At 34.5% G+C, this 18,569-nt stretch overlaps 1 protein-coding gene across 1 annotated transcript in view; it reads left to right on the top strand.

Moving 5' to 3' along the window:
* LOC140155162 (uncharacterized) overlaps positions 1 to 18,305 on the top strand; it is a 44,573-nt gene extending 26,268 nt beyond the window's left edge. Inside the window, exons 18-29 of the mRNA XM_072177896.1 lie at positions 3,726 to 4,049; positions 6,878 to 7,171; positions 8,344 to 8,487; positions 9,192 to 9,344; positions 10,184 to 10,287; positions 10,731 to 10,935; positions 12,409 to 12,529; positions 13,208 to 13,351; positions 13,926 to 14,133; positions 14,631 to 14,676; positions 17,530 to 17,538; positions 18,232 to 18,305. Coding sequence (XP_072033997.1) covers positions 3,726 to 4,049; positions 6,878 to 7,171; positions 8,344 to 8,487; positions 9,192 to 9,344; positions 10,184 to 10,287; positions 10,731 to 10,935; positions 12,409 to 12,529; positions 13,208 to 13,351; positions 13,926 to 14,133; positions 14,631 to 14,676; positions 17,530 to 17,538; positions 18,232 to 18,305 — 1,826 coding nt within the window. The remainder of the gene's footprint in view (positions 1 to 3,725; positions 4,050 to 6,877; positions 7,172 to 8,343; positions 8,488 to 9,191; positions 9,345 to 10,183; positions 10,288 to 10,730; positions 10,936 to 12,408; positions 12,530 to 13,207; positions 13,352 to 13,925; positions 14,134 to 14,630; positions 14,677 to 17,529; positions 17,539 to 18,231) is intronic.
* The last annotated feature ends 264 nt before the right edge of the window (positions 18,306 to 18,569 follow it).

The following is an 18,569-nucleotide window of genomic DNA, read 5'->3' as shown; positions in this document are numbered from 1 at the left end:
CACACAAGTATGGACAAACATTGCATGCAAAACTTATAGCTGTTGACAAAATTTCAGATTTCTGCATGCTATGTACAGAGTTTGAAATAATTATATGTTTATAAATAAATTATATAACTCATACAAAGATTCTTGCCATTTGATTGGTCAATTACTATTGACTATTGAGTGCACATAGCATGAATGGTGACCACCTTGACTTGCCAATTACATGTGTGGGTGTCACCTCTAAAATAGATATAGTTTATATATTTTAATTTATTTTGTTTTCCTGGTGATTTATAAAATTAAGTGGAAGAAAAGGAATTTATATATGAGTTATATAAAACAAATATTGAATGTTTTTATTTGTTCAATGGAAAGAATATTTTCATTCGTTAAAATATGAACTGTTCCATTCAACTCGGCAAAACCTCTTTGAATGGAGCAGTCCATATTTCACCTCATGAACATATTCTTACTATTGTACTCATAAACATTCAATATTTGTATAATCACTTACCGGGAGTGAAATTGTACAAACTAATGCGCACGTACTGAGATGTTGTTGCCTCTAATGAGTCCCGAAAGGGGGTGTGCATTAGACGCATCAACATCTCAGCATCAGTGCATTATTGTACAATTTCTCAAGCCGCAAGAAAAATGAATGCATCCAAAAGCACTGAATGTAGTATGTGGAGTGCGCGCCTGTACATATATACACAATGTATGGTTTGCATTTTTCTAATGCTTGCTCTGTATCACAATGCAATTTGCTCCCCCAAATTCGCCTGTTGCGATACAACTTAAAAAGCATGGTGCAAAATTGTGAAACCACATTTCTCTGACTTTATGTGTTTGACGAGCACTTCAAGCTGCCTTAAATTGATTGGGAGATATAAAAATAGATTGAAAAAAACAAGAAAAGAGTCAATAATTTGCATATAATCAGGTAGTCAGTTTCAGTTATATTTCATTTGATGTACACACAATCCAGTATCATTATTATGGTGTCTAGCCGTGTTATCTTTCATATTTTACAAGAAATGATCAACGAAGCTTTTACATGTCCAGTTGTCACTTTTCTTTATTTTTTGTACTATTGCTTTGAGTACAGTAACAAGTTATTTGTGTACATCATAGCAAATACACTAGCAGGGGCATAGTCAGCATGCTTGTTTCTTTTCCTTTGCTTTCCCGATTTTCTCTTTCAGTTTTTGTCATGGGGGCATTTTTCTCTTTCATTCCCCCTTCCCTGCTAGTTATGCCACTGTAATACAAAAGAAAGAATAAAATGACTGTTCAAAATGTAATTCATTGTTACTGTGTGTAGGGGTGCGTTTGTAAAACGTGTGAAATGGAGATACATTTCCGTTCCATCCCGATAAACTGCGGATATGTCTGCAAATAAGGATATCCCTGATTTTCTTACTAGATGCAAATGGGGCTATATAACCCTGCTAGAGGGGGCTAAAGGCATTAGTTAGACATATGGAGGTGATATCCCCTATTGCATAGTACAGAATCAAACGAATACACATATCTGATCGAACTGGGGATACACACATGATTTTTCCCAGCAAAGCGGGGACATATCCACACATGCATTGCATAGCAAAATATCATAGTTGTGGTTGGATAGTCCCGGACAGATGGGGGTGTGTGTGCTAAATTCCATAGGCTTTATAGGCCTATGTTGAATATTGTAATTGTCCTACAAAATTGTATAAATTTATTTTGATTTTTCTAAGACTGCACTTAAAATCATATTATAACATTTCTGTAAAAATAGATTAGTATTTATTTTCCATGAAATGTTAGCTGTTATTGTCAGATATGTCCCCTTTTAATTTTGAGCCGAACAAGTGAGGTAAAGCATAGAAAATTGGAATTTACTACTAGCGCCCATGCAAGTTTAATAATTAATTATGTAAATTTTATGCAAAGTAGCTCATGAATAAATAATGAGCCCATAGCCAAATGTGATGAAAAAAATATGTTGATTTACATTTTTAAGTGTATGAGTACATCAATGTGGCATTTTCATGCAGTTTTAAATACACAGCCGTGTTTCTACATATAATAAAAGAAATTCGAGTTAATTTGGACTATATTTAAAGAATTTATGGACATTTTTGCGCTATTTTTAGGGCAGAATTTGGCCTAAAATGGTTAAAATATGCAACATTCCAACACATTATGATGTGTAAATGGTAGTTATATCAGGAAAAAAGGTGTTTTGTTGAGAGAGAAGTGATACATTATCAAAACTATTCAAAAGAAAAGACCTTATTTGTGTAAATAATTTTTTTATGTGCATATTAAGCCATTTCGTGCCATATGGTACAAAATTGATGGGGGGTAATAGAATAGGGTTAAAATTGCTTTGCATCAGATGAAATTGCACCACAACTTTCAAAGACTGGCTATATACCCAATGGTTTCACACTTCCACAAGACATTTTTATAACTTCCACTGAACACAATAATTGTGTTAGATGATTAAGGATGTCAGTAGAAAGGAACAGAAATTACAGAACCGTGCATCGCACACTAGAACATATGTGCCCATCCACCACAAACTGGTCGTAAAGTCGGCATTTTCCATTTTGAGATACAGTCAAAAACAGTATATGGATTTATATGCAAAATATATTAGGAATTTGACATTTGATGAACCATAACTTCACTTTCAGATGTCCAATGAAGCTGGTTGAGGTGTCATTTTAAAGCTGGCAGTGCATTCTTTCAAAGTCTGCAATAAACAGAAAATGATATAGAGCCGACTTTACTACCATTTTGTGGTGGATGGTCACATATTACCATTAAATTGCAATGTGAACATCACCTGCATAGTTGACTGTGCTGGGGCTTGAACCCCAGACCTTTGGAAGATGACCTCCGGCACTAGATGAACCAATTTGTATGTAGCCTTGGTACTGTAAAGTATGTGTAACCCTTTTTGAATTTCTCAAAATGTGAAAAAATTATTGTGTACTCTGTTTTTGTGTGTACTGTACACATTGAGTAATAAAAGCCCAAATCACTGCTATGTAACTATTAAACTCTTTCCTGCTAGTTCATAAATGCACTTTTATTGTGCATTTACTGCAGATTCAATGTGATTTCACCCCATGTTTAATTCTCAACCACTTCAAATTCTTCACTTGTTCTTTAAATCAATCAACATGAGTGACTTACAAGTGTATACATATATACCTTATTATACCTCCACCGCGAGGCATACTGTTTTTGCAATGTCCGAGCTTCCGTGCTTCCAAATTAATAAAATTGGTTTTATGGGCATGATACTTGGTGGGTACAGTCAACATTTAGAGCCAAATTTTTGGAAGGTCATTTCCGGGTCATCCGGGGTCACCCACGGGTCATCTAAGGTCAAATTACTAAATATTGTCTTATGGGCATGAAACTTGGTGGGTACAGTCAACATTTAGAGTCAATTTTTGGAAGGTCATTTTAGGGTCACCCAGGGGTCATATAAGGTCAAATTAATAAAATTGGTCGTTTGGGCATGAAACTTGGTGGGTACAGTCAACATTTAGAGCCAAATTTTTGGCATGTCATTTTGGAGTCACCCAGGGGTCATTGGAGAACAAATTACTAAAAATGGATTTGTACACATTTAAATTTAAATCGCCCCATGGTGGAGGCATCCCGTTCGATGCCTTGCGTCGAAAACCGTGACGTTTCTAGTTAATCTCCTTTCATGTCACTTTAACTTGCAGCACCTGGAAGAATCATAAATGGAGATATTGCAGTGGAGGCAAATCTTGGTGACACTACCGACCTTGATTGCACAGTATACGGCAACACAAACCCTGACATTGCCTGGTATGATCAGAATGGAATCGGAATTGACGGAACAGAAGACAAATATGACATCATTGAGAGAGAAGATCTTGCAAAATTATTCACTACCAGGGTTTTAAGGATTTTTAACATTGTACGTGGTGACAACGGTAGCTACACCTGTAATATAACAAACACCATTAACGTGCAATCTGATGACTTGCGATATGATTCTGCAGAATATGATCTGCTTGTGTTAGGTAAGTTATAATGGTAGCTTAAGTTGGTAGCTTATAATATGTAGCGATTGGTTTCACACCAGTTTGTATATGGGTCACTTCACTCAAAGACATTGCATAGATACATGCGCGACACATCTGCCTCAGCGCATTGACTTCACTGCCACATCAGGGTTAGACTTCTCCGTAGTCCACTTGCCATTTGTGCATACTCTGGCTATTGCATTTAAGCTTAAAACTCTGATTCAATTAACTTGTGCACAATTGATAGATTTCCACATCTGATCTTTTCAGTCACCGTACTCCCTCTGTTTGTTAGCTTCCCAAGTGGACTACTGACTTTGGATTGTGGTTTGCATGCTTAACACGGCTGTCTGTGGATGAGATTGTCGGATTTCTGGCCTACTAAAATTGGCCATGATGTAATGCATCTTTAAATGGATCTGGCTTGTGATTGGTCGCCCAGATCTCGTTATGGTTTAAATCCTCCGGCACCTGTCATTACCATTAATAACTACATGGTACACAACTATACCGCCCTTTGTGTTGGCGGGAACATTAAACTCTCTGTAGGTGCATGAGCGCGTCTTGTACTTGCTTGCGGTTTAATTGGATTGATAAACAAGTATGATTGACAGTGTGTGTGTTAGGGACTTTGCCAGTTCAAAGTCCCGCTTAAAATTCAAAGTACATAGTCGATTTTTAACTTGGGCTTTCGCGATTAATAAACTGGCAGATTCTAAAATTAGAATTGTTCAGTATTGAAGTACTATTATGCCATTATGATATGTTGCATATAATAATATAAGCCAACGTATACTTTACTTTTACTGTCACAAATTTAATTATATAAACTTTTTCATAACCATTTTATACTATTACTAGTATTTTGATGTAATAAATATCAGTATAATTTCGAGTTCAACTGAATGCGTTCATCATGATTAATAACATATTTTTATTTATCAAAAATCGACTATGGCATAGTCTACATCAGGGTGAAAAATTGTATAAAAATTTAATTTGCATAGTTTTTATATAATATATGGAATACATTTGTTAGGAGTTTTGAAGACAGTCTCAACTTGATGTGTCTTATGAGGAAATCATTACTACTGTCTGTTCAATTAGCTTAGATTCTTGAATTTTTAAGATATTTGAAAAAATAGAAAATTGTGGTCAAAGTCATCAAAGAAAAGTGTTAGCACAGCCTTAGACCTAACATGATTTATACTTTTCAAATTCTAAAGTTCAGTTTAGAACCTCATTTCTTTTCAATTTTGGTCTTTTCCCGATATTTTTATAAAAAGTCAGAGAACGTCGGGTACCATAAACTTTTTGAATCAATCCATTTAGAGCAATGGGGACGAATGTCATAATGCGCTGAGGTAGTATTTATTCGACCAATTTATTTATTTATTTATTTATTTATTTATTTATTTATTTATTTATTTATTTATTTATTTATTTTACGAATTGGTCTGAGAAGGTATAGGCCTACTATAAAATTACACATTTATTTTCAATTTGTTATTCCGGGTTTTTTTTGTATGAGAAGGACATTTGGAAACAAAAGAATTTTTGCATCAGAAAATATTATTTAAAACAATCAGGTTACAGAAAACAATTCTTGTAAAGTCACTGTATCTGAAAATGTCAAGTTTAAAGCTGATATTCTTGGGAAGGAATGATGGTATTAAACAAAACTCAAGTTACATTGTAAACCAGTTGAAATAAGAACGAAATCCATAATTTTAATGTCATTGTTTAGGAAAAATAATGCTCAGAATAATGTTATGCATAAAACGTAATCGCGCCATAATTATAGTTTCGTGTAACAAAACCGTGGACCATCATCACCTATAGAACCTATCCAATAACCGAACGATATAACAATTGGAATGGCAGGACAGATTGGTGGACAGATTGTTTTGCCAAATTGGATAGGGTCTATGCCCTAAGTTGAGAATGGACCGTCCCACTCGATTTGTAAAAAGGTCGCGAACCCTTATGGTGGACCCAAGTAACTGCCTAAAATGAGGCAAAATTGAAAAGAAATGGGGCTTTAAATTGAACTTTGGAATTTGAAAAGTATAAACCACGTTAGGTCTAAGGCTGTGCTAACACTTTTCTTTGATGACTTTGGCCACAATTATTTATTTTTTTCAAATATCTTAAAAAGTCAAGAATCTAAGCTAATTGAACAGACAGTAGAGTGTATTTGTACTATAGTGTAATTACTGTTCATGATAAGAGCACACCACCATATTGTAGATCTAGTTCCCCAACTCAGACGGCTAATGCTACAAATATCTGTTTGATCATAATATTTTTTTAAATTTAAACATGTGCCCATATTTCACTGATTAATCAGGTGTTTTGAAAACAGCCCTCCTTTTTCTTTCAAAGACCTTTCAGCAGTTCGTAACAAAGTATGTGTAAAGAATATACATTTAAAGCATCTTTATTAGTCTGAAAATAATTCCCACAATTCAATAGTCATAAAAAGATAGAAAGGATCAATTTGAAACAAAGCTCGAAGCAGTTGAAACAAAGCTCGAAGTAGTTTTAAAAATCAGCTATGGCATGTCATGTCATACAAACAGCATAAATGCAACAATTCATGCTAAACATAACAGACTTGATCTGAAGAATTTAGAAAGGATTCACAAGAACCCTGCTTTTTAGCATGTCTCCATTTCTAGAAAGTCACACCACTCATCCCAATTAGGTGCTTGTATTTTTATTTGCACTGTCGTATTTATGCTGAAAAATAATGTGTGATTTACCACTGTGGAGCCACAAAAGATGCAGTTAATTTATTTTTACTTTTTGCTTTGTTTTCCCAGAGCGTCCTGAGATTACCATTCCCACAGCGAGAGAAGTCAGTGCATTTGATATTGAAGTCAGCTGGACAATTCCATTCATTGGAAACTCAGATGTTACAAGCTGCACCATTGGGTATCAAGTCTTCCCAAATGGAAAGTCTAAAGAAGATGTTATCGTGGCACCAGTAGTAACAACTTACAACATCTCAGGGCTCACACCCTACACTGATTATAACATAAATGTGACTTGTACTAATGAAGTAGGAGCAAGTGAAACCATGGCTGTGCCTGCTACTACCAGAACAAGACAATCAAGTATGCTTTATAAATAAGAATAATTCTAAGGTTATGTCTGTGACCTTTCTCTTTTTATCCCTGTCGTTTTTTTTCGTTTTTTTTTAATTCAATAAGAGTCTTCCTACTACATTTGAACTTTCCCAACTTAGATGTTTAAGTGCACTTGTAGCATTTATTTGGGTAAAATATGTATAAAACACTATGGTTTGTAATTCACAGTGGCTGTGGTATTCATTCTCCAGGTCCTAAATCTAAAACTTGATTGCAAATTATAATTCTGTAGCAATTATATTTTGCCTTAGCAAATGGTCCTGTTTGACTTTTATAACATAGTTACAATTATTTCTTAAAATGATGGCTTTCAGAACACATCAGAATATGCAGAATCATTTGATGAAATACTTTATTACAGTTGGTATGAATATTGCAACATATTTCATACTGTCAGGGTTTTCCTATTTTAAACCAGAATATAGGCCATATGCCCCTATGTGTTACTTATTCTTGATAAAAGGAGGCATCTTATATTCACTGGTAAATAACAGCTTGGTAAATAGAATAGTAAGGTGAAGTGTCATCCAGTTTTCAAGTTTTAGTCACAAAAGAGCAATAGTTCCAGACAGTGCTTGCAAGCCTTAATAGAGGGTGTGCATATGACGTATCATACCGTAAATATGGCGGACTACTTAAATGCATTAAAAAAGCATGATTGCAATCTACTGCAACAGTTCGTAAATAAAATGCACTACGATCAAATAGGTTGATGTTCAGTAATAATGCACTACAATCAAATAGGTTGATGACAACATTTGATTGAATGGACTGCACTGTGCCATGATTACGGTGAAGGACATTGGTTCAAATCGTTTGTTTGGCCCCAATCAATAATTTCATGCACAACCTCTATTGAATAATTCTGTGTTGATACTGGCCCATGGTCCATTTGTCATACATCCTTATTATACATGGGAACAAGGGAGAACAGTACCAGCGCATTGATTGGTCACCCAGGTTAAATAATAAATAAATACAGGTATCCCTATGTCAAATAATGAAAAAAAAAAAGAATATCAAATTATTTTATGCAGAGGAAAACTAACTTGGTATGATTTGTGCTGTATATAGTAATAATAAAATAATACATTACCTAGAAATTAATTTGACCATACCTAAATGTGTTTTCTTCATAGATCCAGGGAAACCAATGGGTATTGCAGCTGAACCAGAAAAAGGTTCCTCCACTATTGCTATAGTTACTTGGTTGGAACCTGTTGAACCAAATGGTCCTATAGCATTTTATGAGGTGGAATTGGAAGGACTTACACCAATACGAAGTATGTAGACTGTAGAGCTACATTTTGTACTTAAGAAATGCACCATATCCAAACTAATAAGATTCATATAGTGCTACTGAAAAAAAGTGATATAATAAAGAAATATAATAAATAACTTGTTGAAAAGTAGATGAAAACGTGGATGAAGCAGAAACACAAGTTTGTAAAATTAACTTGTAAAATGAATAATAATAATATTTGAATTACCAAAATACAAACAATATAATACAAGCAAGGAAATGGTAATTCAGGGAAGAAAAATAGACTAGAAAGTTCAAACACAGAGTGTTCTTTTCTTGAACACAAAATAATTGCTGTATCTGCTTTCCAAAACGTTTTTCCAATATATAGCCTACTTTTGCTGTAAATGAAAGTGTATTGAACTGCTGATCATCCATATCTATGTTCATGGTAATGCATTACGTAATATTATCAATTAAAGGTCTAGGCCAGCTTCATGCCCATGAACTTTTTCATGATTAAAATTTGTATTTTGGGATTTGGAATAAAGCCAGTGCTTGTCTCATATAATGGCAGTAAAACTTTAGGCCTGGGATATGTTTCTTTTGGGTAGTATGAAGAAAAAATAGTAGCCTCATCCACCATGGTGGTATACTACCTCTACTCAGTGTAAGTAGTAACTAAGATGTGTTATTTTAACGGTATACAAATACATAAGCTATAATTTTTCCTTGATATTCCAGCTGTAGGAAAGGTAGAAATGTTGACTATCCCAGATCTCACCCCAGGAGAATCTTACAATGTTTTTGTTCGTGCATACAATGTTGAGGAAGATGGAATTGAATTAGAAGGAGAAGTATCAGATGAGGTAGTGGTGTTAGAGATGCCACCTGCACGTAAGTTGTATTGAATTTTCTTCCGAGCTTGAATCTATGATAAAAAGCTGCTTGTTGTAAATTAGGACAATCTCTCATTATTATCATTTACCATTTAACAAAGACCAATACACTAGGGATATGCAGAAACATAATATCCCTAAGATATAGCTCCTAGTCTTCAAAAGTAGAAAAAAGAACTATGCGAAGAATGTAAATGATTGTCATCCCAAAAAAATTAAAATCCAGAACATTAAGACACAGTAAATACTGACAGACATTAGAAATTCTGATGACATACCTACTGGACGAGTTCAGAAAGGAGACGGTAAATGTAATTTTGTGCACTAAGTGCCCCACCCACCCCATAGAAGAGTACTTTTTGTACTTAAATTTGTTATACAACAGAATAAGAGATGAACTGGGGAAAAATCTTTTTGAGTACATCTTCCTGTTCATACATAAGCATTATCTAGCTACATGTAGTGGCATGCATGATTTGTCATAAGCCAGTCCTAAACAATGTTAATGCCCCACTGTTTAGGGATGATGATAGCAGCGAAAGTTGAAAACTTGTATTTTTAAGACTGTTAAATGTTACTATTTTGATAAAATACAATAACCGAATAATTCTGGTATGTACGAGTTCATTAATAGAATTGATGGGCATAAACAACTGATCATGCCCTCAGTGCAATAAATGAACCCCTAAGTCATGCATTTCACATGATAACATTTGATATTTGGAAGTACATAACTTCTTGATTCCTGGTGTTTTCTCTTAGGGAAGACCTGATCGTTATAATTGTTACACTGCTCTAGTAGATAATAATTATGTTTGTGGCTAATGTTTATGGCAGGTCCAACTGCGCCCCTAAATGCTGAAGCAACTGAAGATGACAAGCAATGTACTGTGACTTGGGATGAACCCACAGATCCAAATGGTGTGATAGAGAGTTATACAGTAAGTATTTCAGGTTATAAAATATTCCGGGTTCAAACCCTGGCGGTGGTTAGTACGCTCTCATGTAAAAGTTGAGTTAGCTTGAATTTCGCTTGGACAAGGAACTTACTGGTAATTGTCTTGTTGTAACCTGTACGAAACTCAGGGAGCTGATCCTGGCTGTGAAAGTCAATTGTGGAATGTCTAGGTTGTGCGCCTCTGAGCTGCAAGTCCCTGTGTTGTTGTTTAATGGTTTATGGAATTAAATGCATCTGTAGTGGTCAGCAACAATCTGTAAAGTGTGCTTAGGTTTGTGGATCAACGTCTAGGTGTTGTAACTGCGCTTTTCATCTCTTTTTGAATGTAGCTGAAACAGATACAAATGCAATGCTATTATTTGCTCAAATGCTAATATGGATCATCATATCGTTTTACATGTTTATTGTTACTCCCGACAATTCCAGGTTTACTGGTTGATAAGACCCCGTACAGACCTTACCTCATCTGATGGAGAAGGCTCAACATCAGTCACACAACGCGAGTATCAGGTGTTAAAAGATCACCTTGTGGAGTATTCACGATATGAGTTTGAGGTCAGTGCATTCACAGCAGGAGCAGGAGAAGGGGAAAATGCAACGGTGTCTGGATACTGCTACACAGATCCTGGAGGTATGGTCACAATGTATCACATTTATTATTATACAAAAATTAACTGTCTATGTGTGTGATGGTTGGAGTATAGTTATGAGGTGAATGATGGATTGTTCCACTCCACCAGCTGGAACAGTGATGAGGGGATGGAATAATGCAGCTTTTACTGATTGATTATATTTTGAACATTACACAAATTTAAAAAAGGTTCTTATTTGTTTAATATCATTGAAACATAAATTCATACTTAAAAATACTATTTATGTTAGGAAATACATTTTTTCATCAACATAAAACCATATTTTGCTGTGACACACTTTACATTTTGAGGTCCATCCCATAATTAAATTGCAGCGTTTAAGAGTCCATCACATGCAGAGGCTGATGGTAAAAATGACGAATGGTAATCAACCAATGAACTGCCTAGAATTTATGTATGAGTGATATAAAACTTTTGGCAAGTTAGAAACTAATGTTCTGATATTGTTTCCTTTTTTTCATTTATTTTTAACCTTAAGGAAATAGCATGCAAACAATATCTTCTTTTGTATCACAAAATTATTTTTGTTTGCAATTTTTGTTGTTTCTTGTAAATTAAAGTTTGGTCACATATGAACAGTTCAAATCCAATTGCAACCATTGTTCTCTACACAATTTAAAGAACCAAAAACAGCATATATACAGCTGTTATATCTTTCTGAATTTAAATCGCCCCATGATGGAGGCATCCCAACTGACGCCTTGCATTGAAAACCGCAACATTTCCAGTTGAATTTGTCATAAAGCTAAATAGCTGTAAATTCCCCTTTTTTGTGGCTAATCAATTGTTTTCGTACATAAGATTATTGTAAATAAATATTGCTAATTCACTTCTATAATATATATTTCAAATGATTGATCATAAAATGTTCTAAATTTTTAGGACCAATTAAAAGATACCAACATTTTCAAACGCTGTTTACTTACAACAGCGATATTGCATATTTAGCACTCTGTCAAACTACGATATACATGTACTTCTTTTTATTCTTACCTTTTGCTGTACCTTGTCACTAGGAGGTGCTCTTTCTTACACTTCCCAATACTCTGTGAATTGGTGTTGCATTACTCTAATTGTGGTAAATTTCACGCTTGTAATTTGTCACATTTTAACGATTTTGAACTGCTTTGTTACTTGTTTTAAATTTGTGATTTTATTACAAGTGAAGTGCTGTAAATCATGAAATGCTTGCATGCATGAACATTTTGCAAATAATGCAATTTTCATGCACACAAATATTTTGTTTTGTTATAGGTATTGAAAGAAATGTACAAATTTGCAGAAAATTCATGTCACAGAATCATGAGTTTTCTCCAAATTGAAATTTACATGGCACAAAAATATCATGCTTTACAGTGTGCCTGAAAGAACATATTCATGGAAATCAATGTTTCGCAAAAATGTCCACATATAAAGTTCGGGTAATTTTCTTTGTATTCTTGCTCAATCAGTTCCTGATGGTGCTACAGCACCACCACCTTCTGGCCCAGACCTGAATGACCCCAAGAGTGTAACTACCTCGACTTTCAAAATGGGCATTCAAGCAGTCTCAAATAGATATGGAAACGTTGGGTAAGTTCTTGCACATGATTTGATTTCTTATTCAGTCAGCATTGTTTGGTTTCCTGTTACTACATAATACACAAATCCATGATTTGACATAATGGAGAAATTACACGGGGAGCAACAGAGGCACTAAAATTGGTTGTTAGTGCCCCAGAAATAAGCTGCTTTAGTACATTTTTTCCAGATAATAATAGTGTGTGGGCAACTGGGGTGCTAGTGCCAGTGTTAAACCTGGATTAATTATTTTCCCCAGAACTAAATCACCTCTCACACAGCCTTTCTGGATTCAAGGGAATAAAAGGGATATGGAGATATGGAATAAATAACACAGGATTATTATTCAATATAAAGAATATAAACTGACCTGTCTTATAGTTAAATCACTAACAAATATGTTGGTCTCATAACAGTGTGAATTTTATTAATACTGAACAGTGTAAACGTAATAGAAACTCACAGGTTTAGCGCGGATAAGCACAGATACTTTTACCACCAAAAATAATGAGCAAACAATTCCAGCTTGTTTGGTACTGATCAAACTTGAATGTATAGTTTTAATAATAATGAATAGGTATGTCAAATGTTGTATTTTTCTTGATTGAATAAAACCTATCTTCAAAAGCTGTGATCAATGATCATTATATAAATGTTTCTTTATCCATTTATTTCATTTTATTTCATCAGGTGCTATGAGGTAGTTGTAGTTGGACTAGAAAAAAATGCAGAATTACCATCAGGACCTGATATGTACCCTCCTGAAGAAGTTACTGACTGGAAGACTTGTAAAGCTAAGCCTGGTTGTGCATATACAGCCATGGTCTTGAATGAGTAAGTTGTGTTTTTTTATGTCATTGAAGTTTTACTATCCCAGCAAACATAAACATATTACATATTGTTAGATTATATAAAAGGTATAAAACATTAACAAATATTTTTGAAAACGTAACATTATGTTACTTAGTTTTTAAAACATTTTTGTCTTAGCTGGGACACTGTTTTGCTTTCAGATGTAATGTTAAGAAAGTCTTACTAGGCAAGTGCCTTATGGCTGGTCTTAACCCTGGAATTATGGAAACTTTTGGACCTCATAACTGCTAACTTTTAGTCTAAAGTATATAAAAGTATACATAGAATGGCAACAACTTGACAAATCCATCAGTGAGGTCAAATTTGGGCAAAAATGCTAGGTTTTGCAAAAAGAAAAAAAAGTTTTTTCCCCAAATTTTTTCGAGCAACATTCCTCTTTAAAAAAAAAAAATTTGGTTAACTTCACCAAAAATAGTTGAAATTTAGGCAAAAATCAGACAAGCACTGCACAGAAAAAGGTAGGAAAATAATTTATTGTGTAGTGTCATTAAACTTCATTTTGTTATTCATTTTCTCATTCAATTCTACCTAAAAGGAGCGAATTACAACAACTAAATGGACAAGTCATAATTGGTAACAAAGGTGATGACACAACATGTAATGATGAAGATGTGTTACCACCAGGAAATAGCAGAAGACGAGAGCTCCTGCAAAGGAACGTGACAGCATATAATGGTCAGCTGCAGTCTGGTACATCATACACAGCATTTACTAGGGCATATATACCTGATGGCAATGGACAGGTTAGTTCTTTCATAATAATTAAAGTCACTCTCACTGATCCCCATAAATTAAAGTAGTCAAAACATTTAATTCTTTGGGCATGTGTGGTCTAGTGGTAGAGCAAGAGCCCTCGAGATTGTGAGTTCGGTGCTTTACCTCAGTTACTCCTCTCTGCTAGGGTGTATAAATGGGTACTGGCATTCTTCAATTCTGGAAAAGTAACAGACCAGCTGTGGAGGAGGTGTAGCGATCCCCTTACAGCAGCATTATATGCAGAAGTGTGGCCTAATCTCTAATGAAAGAGAGATGGGCACTCCATTCACTGTTTATATGCAGGTTCGCCTTCTATGCATTGATGTATCCCTGTCAGCATGTGTCTCTGGAGTGTCTTTGTAATGGGGATAGGAACAGCTCTATTTCCTCTCTATATATATTTTTGTGATTTTGATGAAATAGAAATATTATATGATAAGAATATTTAATACAACTCATCACTTTTTCTCTTTCCATGTCTTAGGTTGAATCAGTTTCAAGTCCTCTGATTGATGTTGTTAGAACAGATCGTAAGTCAGTTTTATTTCAATATTCGTGTTAAGGGATCATGCTCACAATGTTTAGTCCTGTTTAGGATCACCAACAAAAACCAAATACCCCCATTAGGCCTAAAAAATAGTTTGATCGGTGTTACCCGACCCTGACTTTTTTATTTTAAAATATATATACGGTATATATATAAAATTATTCATTTAATTTAATAAAAAATAAAAAATTTCAAGGCCTTTATCAAACACAATTTACAGCTTTGAAAGTTAGAAGAAAAAAAAATCCCTACCTACCTACCCTAATTTTTTATATATGTTATGCCAATCAAGCAATTTTAGGCCTTATGGTGTGTTGAATCCAAGTGTGTGAAAATATTGGATCTAAAACTTAATAGTGATAAAATTGGATGCTTTACGCCCAATATTTATTGGTTTCGCTATGAATTTCAAAATATTGGGCTCAACTGTGTTAATTTTTTTTTAACTCTTAGCTCTACCAATAAGAATGGGCTTAATCGTTACAAATTTATGTCAGTGTTGATAAGGGTACGCTATTTGATTTGCTCTTGTAAATAAAATGAAATGGTTTATTGTGTAACTTTGTAACCATAGCTTGACAATAATTACAATAAATCAAAAAACAAGAGCAAGTATGACAGGTTTTGTTACAGAAAAAGAAAAGCAAACAAATTTCTGTTGGGGTGTCTTTACTTAATACAGGGATGAAATCAGCCACTTAATTGACTGTTACAATTATATCAACCTAACAACCTCTTATAGGTGACCATCCACAAGTGGCGTAGGGTGTGATAATGGAAAATTTTGTAAGAAACAGGGGGATGAATTGAAAAGAAGTGCTTGGCAAAAAAAAGTTGGAATTCAAAGCTCACTTCACGTCATACAGCACGGTTTACAGCATTTTCAATGCAAAATACTGTCTAAATTTGCTTTATTTTAACATATTCTTTTGAAAAGCGATTAGATTTAGATTACAAGGTAAAAATCATCTGAAGTACATAAGCTTGTATACTTGTACCATGTTTTGACAGAAAAAAAATGTTGCCAACGGTTTTCTGCTGAATGTTGATGTATATTATGATTCATCCAGTCGTAGAAACAGAAGTTGAATTATGATTAAAATACTGGAATAACTTACAAATTTTGCGATTTTCATCCAATTCATTGATTCATCTGGCAACTGCAAAGATGCTCCGGTATTGATCGTGATCGGAGACTGGACACGTATCAATACCGGAGCATCTTTGCAGTTGCCAGATGAAGTCCAATGAGATTGGATGAAAATTCGCAAAATTTGTAAGTTATTCCAGTATTTTATTCATAATTCACCTTCTGTTTCTACAACTTAAGCTAGACACGCATTCCTTTACTTTAATAATAAGATCAATTGACGAGTTGTATGAAATTAATGAACCAGTTTGCGGTTTGACAGGAAACTATACTCATTGGTGCCTGATATTTTTTCTGTATAAAGTCACTACAATATAACATGGTGCAATGCAGCGTAAGAGATGTAGTTTTGTAAGCGTAGTTAGCATAACAAAATACAGTGCATTTATATCTACTTGTTTTTTTGAGCTAGGAACAAATAAAAGATTGATCAGAACAACAGCGTGTTTAATTTTCTGCGATATAAATGATACAAATCGTTAACATGCCTTTAAAGCCACATTGCACGCAAATATATCTTGATTGGTCATTATGTAACATATGTGGACATTGGAACTCTGCAATTTTTGACTAAGTTGAGAGCAAACTTAAGCTGAATTTATACAACTAAAGACGCAAAAGCTCCTCTCCCACCTCTCCTCTTCCCCCTCCTCTCTCTCTCTCTCTCTCTCTTTGCCTTTTCTTTTCCTCCCATTTTATTTTTTTGGACAGACCCAAGAGGGGTGTTTCACACCAGTAACACCTCTTTATGACGCTGATGCCATCCACCACAAACCCAGTGTAAAGTCAACAGTGCTTATTCAGTTATGTGGACCAATAAGCATAACAGAAATCAATAGCAAACAAAAGAATTTCAATTGCAAAATTAACTTTTGAGCACCTACTTCCCAAGCAGTTATGACAAGTGATATATCATTTTAAAGCTTGTTCAATGGAGATTTCAACTGTTTAATAGCCTAAAATACTCATAAGTGCGATTTTACACTGGATTCGTCGTGGATGGTCACATATGTACAGTAATGATTTTTATTCTGTTTGAAATATCCAAGAGCACCCGGGTCAGATCATAGAGAGTGGTAGAACATTGACAGTGTTTGCCTCCAAATAATGGAACAATCTTCCAAGTTCCCATCACCATGAGACAGTCTCCTTCAATTCACGCATCTGTTGCCTGTATAACCTTTGGCCTGAACTGTATTTTTATATTTTTCTTGTAGCTCTAAGTTGTATCTTTATCTGTAGTGTTTTTAAGTTGTTTTCAAGCACGACAAGGCTTAATTAGGAGCATCACATCCAAAGCATTGCAGTAATATAATGGTGACACTGTAGGGTATTCACGACACAAGGGGAGCTTGGGGACACATATATTAAATCAAATATTGGCAATTAGGCTAAGTGGCCTTATGACACCCTTGTAAATATGCTGATCATAGAGAATTCAAGAGTCAAATTTAACAATGATCATTTATTGGACAATTGGGTGGATGCTATTCGCAATCATCACTATCCAAATGTAGAGCATAATTAATTTGATATATGTTGATTATACACATTTGGTTAAACATACTTGATTGATCCTAATACCAAAAACTAATGTATGCCAATTCCTTGTCCTCAATTCTATGTAGCCACATATTAATGCTTCTTGTTCATTATTTTTCATTTTCTCTCTTGTGCACTGTACAGCTGCTACAGGTAAGTTGATCTTTTAAAAGTATGTAAATCAATGTAAGAACAAAAGAGTAATTAAGGTTGGTCTTAATACTGGAATTATGATAACTTTTTAGTCTCATAACTGCTAAATTGATGGTCTAGAGTATATAAAAGTATACATATTTATAATGGCAAAGACTTGATGAATATGTGAGGTCAAATTTGGGCCAAAATGCCCAGTTTTGGAGAAAATCGCCAAAAAAAAACAAACATTTTATCCACAAATTTATTCGGACATGTTACACATGTATTAGTCTGCATGTAAATAGCAAAACAAGCAAAAAATTGAACATTATCAATATATTTAGTAGGTAGGGAAGCAAAAATAAGCCTCGCTGACCACTATGGTCCAAGACACATCTTATAAACCATTAGCATCATTGAGGGAGAACCCTAGTCAGCCTATATATAATAACCATCACAACCAGGATCAGCTCCCAGTTTAGTACAGGTTGACATGGATAATTACCAGTAAGTTCCTTGTTTTGGTGAATATCAAGCTAACTCAATTTTTCCACGATAACAGAAAAAGACACTATAAGGTTCTAGCTCTGACCGTTATGAACTTATGCACCCCAGACAAACTAGAACCTAGATATCTATGTACGCACCAGAGTCTAGCGCCTTACTGATTGAGCTAACAGTACTTCTGTTACAATCTATTTTCTATTTCAGACAACACAGCAGCTATAGTCGCTCCCATCATCATGATTCTGCTACTTATCGTCATTGTTTTGTTGGTATTTTGATTTACAGGTATGTTATTATTTACTTTCTGTTATATGTGACCAGCTCCAACAAAACCCAGAACAAGTCGCCAGGCATGTTTTTGAGTTATAGGTCTTAAAGATGACATTTGAATTTAAAAAAATCATATTTTGGAATTCTTAATTTTGTGGTATTTGACTGTGGGACTAAAGTGGACATTCAAATCCTTGAAAGTACTTACTAAAACAAAGTTTATTTAATCAATAATTAACAATTAAAACTATGATAATCCCTATTCAATCCTG

The sequence above is a fragment of the Amphiura filiformis genome, chromosome 1 (genome assembly GCF_039555335.1).
Source record: "Amphiura filiformis chromosome 1, Afil_fr2py, whole genome shotgun sequence".
In the NCBI taxonomy this organism is placed as follows: Eukaryota; Metazoa; Echinodermata; class Ophiuroidea; order Amphilepidida; family Amphiuridae; genus Amphiura; species Amphiura filiformis.
The sequence above is the reverse complement of the archived record's forward strand: the minus strand, read 5'-3'. Positions and strand labels throughout refer to the sequence as shown.